Source organism: Chamaea fasciata, unplaced genomic scaffold (genome assembly GCF_029207755.1).
Source record: "Chamaea fasciata isolate MVZ Bird 193981 ecotype frontalis unplaced genomic scaffold, bChaFas1.0.hap1 SCAF_4, whole genome shotgun sequence".
Taxonomy (NCBI): Eukaryota; Metazoa; Chordata; class Aves; order Passeriformes; family Sylviidae; genus Chamaea; species Chamaea fasciata.
Genome location: NW_027094089.1, coordinates 60,901,083 through 60,907,690, shown reverse-complemented (window position 1 = coordinate 60,907,690; position 6,608 = coordinate 60,901,083). Strand labels below are relative to the sequence as shown.

Below are 6,608 nucleotides of genomic sequence, written 5' to 3'. Positions count from 1 at the left end.
TGGTGGGTGTGCGCGCGGCGGTTTAGGGGAGCGCGGGCTCGGGCCGTGCCCGTCCCTCAGGCCGGCGGGAGGAGCCAGCGCTGCCCCGCCGAGACCGCTCGCCCGCCCCGGTGAGTTGGAGCTCTCGGCCCCTCCGAGGGGCCGTGAGGTGCGGCCTGTTCTCGTTCACATCTTCTTCCTACCCCCGCTTCTGCCCCTCCTTCGCCCCTTTAACCTCCCCCGTTTAAACTTGGCGTTTTACTTGGGTTAAGTAACCTCGCGTTATCTTCCGAGTGGTGCATCTTTGGGGAGAGCTTGGAGGCAGTGTGTTCTTTTGTTTGCTCTGAAGGCTATGATGGCAAAAAAACCCCAAGAAACCCAGCAAAACCCACACCTAGTATTTCTTAAATATCCTTACTGTAGGTTTTGTTTTCGTTGTGTTCTGTAGAGAGACTGAGCTCCTCAGTCTTCCTTTCTAAGGGATTGAACGTGATCTATGTACAGTCAGGCAACCCAATATCTTTTCAGTATTTGTAGAGTGACGTCAATGCGGGAGTTGATTGCACCGTTGGCAAGTGTGCTAGCGATTCCAGATTGGGAGGTGCTGCTGACACTCTGTACAGACAAGAGCCTTGCAGGGAGATCTGAAATAGATTGGAGCACTGGGTAACTTTCAGTGGCATGAAATTTGCCAAGAACAAATTTGCCAAGAACAAATACAGATTCTGCCCCTGGGATGCACTAAAACTGGGCACAAGTGTGAGCTGGGAGAGAAGTGTGTGTAGAGCAGCCCTGCAGAAAGGGATCTGGGGGTGCAGGTAGGCAGCAGCTCAGGGTGAATCAGCAGTGTGTGCCCGGGCAGCCAGGAGGGCAAACGCCATCCCAGGCTGCATCAGACACAGCAGCACCAGCTGTGATTGGATCATCCTGCTGGATTCAGCCATGGTGAGGCCCCACCCCGAGTCCTGTGTGCACTGCTGGGCCCCACAGGTTGAGAAGGGTGGGAAGGTGCTGGAATGGTCCAGAGGAGCAGAACAGAGCTGGTGGAAGGGCTGGAAGGCACATCCTGTGAGGAGCGGCTGAGGGCTCTGGGTTTGTCTGGTTTAGAGAGGAGACTCAGGGGTGTGATCTCATTGCTCTGTACAGCTTCCTTGGGAGGACCTGGAGAGGGAGTGCTGGTCTGTTCCTGCCATCCAGCAAGACAGAATAGGAATGCTTCAAAGCTGTATCAGGAGAGGTTCAGACTTAAAAATAGGAATAATTTCTTTACCAAGTACAACAAAGCTGGTGAAAGGCCTGGAGAGTAAGTGGTGTTAGGTGTGGTTGAAGGCTGCAGAAAAGGAAGCTCAGGGGAGACATTCTTGCTTTCCACACCTACTTGAAAGGAAATTGTTACGAGGTAGAGGTCAGTCTCTGAGACTGACTTCAAGGTGTACCAAGAGAGGTTCAGGTTGGACATCAAGACTTTTTCACAGAAGGAGTGTTTAAGCAATGAACAGACTGCCCAGAGTGATAGTGGAGTCACCATCCCTGGAATAGTTCAGGAAGTGGTGGGACATGGCTCTTGGTGCCATGATCTAGTTTACATGGTGGTGTTCAATCAAAGCTTGGACTCAGTGACCTTGGAAGTCTTTTCCAACCTGAATTATTCTAATTCTAGGAGCATGAGCAAACATTGAAACAGGCTTCTTGTAGCGGTGACTGGTGCCCTAAACTTATTAGTGTTTAAGATGTACCTGGACAATATCCTTAGTAAAGTGATTTTACTTTGGGTCAACCCTGAGTTGGTCAGGTGGTTGGACTAGATGATCATTCAAAGTCCCTTCCCACTGAAATACTTCTGTTCTGTGTTCTGTTTGTGCAGAGCTGCTTCCTAAACTAACAAGAATTTAGAGTTTATTACTCACTGATGCCCTTGAAATGATAGATGCCAAGACACGGTGCTATTGTGGCCAAGTCCTGCTCTGGGTCTCTAGATAACACTGTTACAAGCCAGCTTTCTGTTGTGGGGTACAAAGCTCTCAGTCACAGACTGAAACTCACCCCTATGATGTAAGTGTTGTTAGACCACAGCTTGGTTCTATAGATCCTGCTCCTTCTGTTTGTAACAGTGCTGGTGTAGTGGGAGAGCAACGTCTCAGGTCAATTTCTAAAGTAAACTCTGTGTTAACAGAAAGAAAGCCATAGAAAGAAGAGGAAATACATTTTAAAACCTACCGCTGTTTTGGTTTGGGTTTTTTGTTCATTCACTTTCAACCTATAAGAAAAGGCTTTCAGTTATATGTTTCTAATTAAATCAACAGAAAAAAGCATGGTTGCTTGTGTAAGTCTCCATACTTTTATTTTGCACATACCTTTTATGCTGATAATTACACATACCTTCTATGCTGATTGAAATGTTAACTGTTGGAAATGCCTGTGGATTTTATTGTCTGCAGAAGTGTTTTTAAATTTTTGTATGTAATATGAACATGAAACTTGTAATAATTTCAGTTTTTGTCAAAAGATTAAATATGTCTTTTTGAACTCCACTTTAGGGAATTCAGTCTCTTACTTAAAAGAAAATGTCTACATCTAGCATAGTAGCAAGAGCGGAAACCTGGCTATCATCCACATGGCACGTTAAAGTTCCTTTAACATGGCTGGAAGCATGTATTAATTGGATCCAGGAAGAAAACAGTGGTAGTAATTTAAGTCAAGCTCAGATTAACAAGCAGGTGTTTGAGCAATGGCTTCTTACCGATCTGAGAGACTTGGAATATCCCATTTTGCCCAACTGCATCTTAGATACTCCCAAGGGAGAGTTATTAGGCTACTACTCCATACAGATTGATTCACTGGTGGATGTTAGCCAGCCAGCATATTCTCAGTTGCAGAAGCTAAGAGGGAAAAGCACTGTAAATGAAGAAGTTACAGCCAGTACTCAGGCATTTCAGAAGCCCTGGGAAGCAAAGCCTACTCGAATGCTGATGCTACAACTAACGGATGGCATACATCAAATTCAGGGCATGGAGTATCAACCGGTGCCTGTTCTCTGCAGTAATCTTCCTCCGGGAACAAAAATCACTGTACAGGGCAATATTGCGTATCGCCTTGGAGTCCTTCTGCTTAAACCAGAAAATGTGAAATTGCTGGGCGGTGAAGTTGATGTTCTTCTTGATGATTATTGTCAAGAAAGAGTCCTTTCTAGATTAATTGGAGAAACTGAAAACCCTAATTCTGTTGGACAAGCTGGACATGAACAGATTTTTTCAAGGCCTGCAGATGAATTAGAACAAACTCTTGGCCCTTCAGATGAAGAGCTTTTAGCCAGCCTTGATGAAAATAGCGAGTTTACTTTAAACAACAGAACATCTTTAGAAAGTGGATACTGTAGTAGAAGCAACAATTTTAACACAGCCTCTAGTTCAGTGACTGCACAAAATGGAAATGTTTTGCTACAAAAATCTGGAAGTCCTTTCCCTCACTCAGATGAACAAGTTTCTCCTCCCATAGAGTATGCTGATGGCCTTTTAAATGACTTTCCTTTAGAAGATGACTTTCTTCTGGAAGAAGAGATGCAAAGAGAGATGGAAGAAGTGCCACCAGTGGACGTGAAAAGAAACATAGGTTTAATTACTGGCAGACTTCCACATATATCTAGAATCTCCTACAATTCATCTTTAAATGGCACTGATGAAGAAGACGATGTTAATGAAAAAGATAAGTTGAGGGAAGCCATCAGCAAGGAAAATAACATGAGAAAAACAATATTTGATGAAGATGGAAATAGCAGGAGTAACTTATTGCAGCACCAGGTCTTATATCAGACCTGCAGTTCATCAGATTTTTCTTTGGCAAATCCTCCTGAGGAAGGGCAAAATTATACAGACCTAGATGAGGGCAGATGTAAACACCGAGACACTTCTGACAGCAGGGTATTAAATGATGATCCTGTATTTTCCTTAAAAATGGGTCCAGGAGGAGATCAGCAGAAACATGATTCACAGGGCTTTGCTTGCAAGGCAGTAGAAGCACGCTTAGAGTTAGATTCTCCACCTTTCACATATATTTCCCTTCTCCTTGCAAAAAAACCAGAAACTGTTACAATTCTGAAAGTTAAATGTTTTATTGTCACTCTCACTGGAAACCTCACAAAAAGCAATGGGTCCTGGGGTATAAAGGCTAAAATTTCTGATGGCTCTGCTTATCTTGAAGTAGATTTTGCTGATGATATTCTAACAAGTTTGATTGGCTTTTCAGTGCCTGAAATGAATAAGCTGAAAAAAGATGCAACTTTACGTCTAAAACTTAAGGATGGTTTAGAGAAATGTCAAAAACAGCTGATAGATCTCTATTGTTTGATGACTATTGAGTTTAATCCATTTCAGTCTAAAGCTACTGTATTAATTCTCCAGGATGTTGATGCTAGGCATCTAGAACAATTGAAGAAACGTTTGACTAAATAACATCTGCAAACTTGCAGACTATATGTTAGGAAATGTTTTAAGTCAGATTTCCTGTGAAGAACTCTTGAAAGTTTACGTGATGTGTCTTTTATCAGGAATTATAATGTAAAAGTGAGACAAGGAGATTACTTGTTGGAGCAAAACTGGGCAGTTTGTTTCTTATGGTGACAGTATTGGAATAAGATTTCAAATATTCGTGTCTTGATTTTTTCATTCTGCCTAATCCTGCATCTTCTAGACTGGTAATCCTGAGTAGCACAGTTTTTCAGGAAATGTATAAAAATTAACAAGCCATCTTGTTATTTTACTTTCTCAGGTAGTTACCTGGTTTTTAAAAGAAAGGTACATGAGTTTCTCAGTTTCTCAGTTTTTTTCTTGGAGAAAATCAGTTGAATAAATTTAAATAACAAATTATTGTTCAAATAGTCCCTTCTGACTATGCCAATCTGAAGACTCAAATCTATATTCACTGTGCAAGAACTTAAACTATAGAAAAATGAAAGATTGTCTTCTAAATATTCAGGTGTGACGAAAAAATCCAATTCTATACAAAAAGGAAATTAAAAAGCCCTCCATATTTTTACAAATAATTTAAAAGAAGGCCAAGTGTTTTAAAGTGTTTATTAGCAGAAAATTATTGTAACATATGCGGATTCTATTTTTTGTCACATTAATGTTAATCATTGCTAGTAGTTTGGAAACTAGGGGTAGACTCATTCACTAACTCTTATTGTTACTTTACTAACCTTTTTACAGAGTAGTCAAATACTTGTGCTGCACGCGTTGTATAGTATTTTTAATGTTGCTCTTAATTTTGTTTTTTTTTTTTAATTTCTACTTCTAAAATAATAAAGTTTTCATTTAAATTTTGGTGGATGCTGCTTAGTCACTTTGAAAGAAAAACATATATTTTGATGAGTGTATAGAGTATTGTCTCGGTTTAGATAGACAAGTATCTGCCAGGGAGGGTTGGAGTCTCCCTTGGAATGTAAGCCCCTCCCCCCTTTTCCAAATTATCATAAATTTGCAATTAAAAGGCTGTCAGGCAAAGATTTTGGAAATAGGTGTAGCAGTTCTTTACTAGGGATATAAAAATACAGATGTAGTACAGAAGAATAAGCAAACAAATAAACAAACAAGAAATCCTAGAAAACCCTGAGAGTCAGGAATACAACCTGACGCCCTGTTGGTCAGGGTGTTGGAAGCAGTCCAAAGTAAGCCCTCCTGGAGTGGCAGATGTGGTTTTGTTGGAGTAGAGATGGTCCCGTTGAAGAGAAAGGGGTTCAGTAATGGTGAGATGGGTCCAGTCTTCTTCTAGGGGTCCGGTGGAAGGCAGGATACCTAGTGGTACTGTGGCTCCTTTTTATCTAGGTTAAGATGGTTTGGCTCCTCCTCCCTGTGTGGAGCAGCTTACAATAGTGCAGTGTAATGTGTAATGTCATTGATGAGCTCTTAATGGTCCATTAGCAGAAGACATTCCTATGGGAGTAGTGAAACAATGAAGAGAGATTAGTAGCACTCCACCATCTGATAAGTGACACTGACCCATTTGGGCAAAGATAAGCAATTCTGCTCCACCCAGATGGAATAGAATAATACGCTCTTTACAAAACCCATGACAAGTATGAGAAATTATTTGATTAAGTTTTTTGTTCTTTTTTCTTCTTCCCATCCTTTCCCCTTTGCTTGTTTTTTTGTTTGTTTGTGGGGGGTTTTTTTGGTTTTTTTGTGTTTTTTTTTTGTTTTTTTTTTTTTTTTTTTTTTTTGGTTTTTTGGTTTGTTTTTGGTTTTTGCTTTGGTTTGGGTTTTTTTGTTCATTTTTTTTTTTTTCCTTTGGTTTGAGTTGGTTTGTTTTGTGAATTCAGAAGAATTAATATTCTGGCAGGAGTAGGGGAACCAGTCTGCCCAGGAGCAGTCTGCCCAGTGTTGGTAGTGTTTGCAAAGAATGTAAAATTGGTGGCTAGAAGAGGGATTTTTTTCTTTTTTAATTGACCTGCCAGTATCCTTCTTCAAAGTCTTTTCTTTTTCTGAACAATGTCTGTTAGGCCATTGAGATTTGCTGTGACAGATTGTCAGTATAAATACTCAATGTCGGTATGCATACTCAATCCCAAATTGAGAACCATGCTTGAAGACTCCAAGGAAAACTAGAGGTAATTTCCCAGGTAAAGTTAAAATGGA

At 40.9% G+C, this 6,608-nt stretch overlaps 1 protein-coding gene across 4 annotated transcripts in view; it reads left to right on the top strand.

Annotated features, from left to right (window-relative positions):
- Positions 1-25: 25 nt before the first annotated feature.
- RMI1 (RecQ mediated genome instability 1) overlaps positions 26-6,608 on the top strand; it is a 67,172-nt gene continuing 60,589 nt past the window's right edge. For 2 of the 4 annotated variants that reach the window (XR_010720523.1, XR_010720524.1), the window contains exon 1: positions 41-110. Coding sequence is in view for 2 of the 4 variants with exons in the window: in XM_066181748.1 (XP_066037845.1) it covers positions 2,544-4,427 (1,884 nt within the window). In the remaining 2 variants the exon portion in view is untranslated. Of the gene's footprint in view, positions 149-2,516; positions 5,298-6,608 lie in introns of those variants that run through there. The other 2 variants (XM_066181748.1, XM_066181747.1) reach the window with 2 other exon arrangements.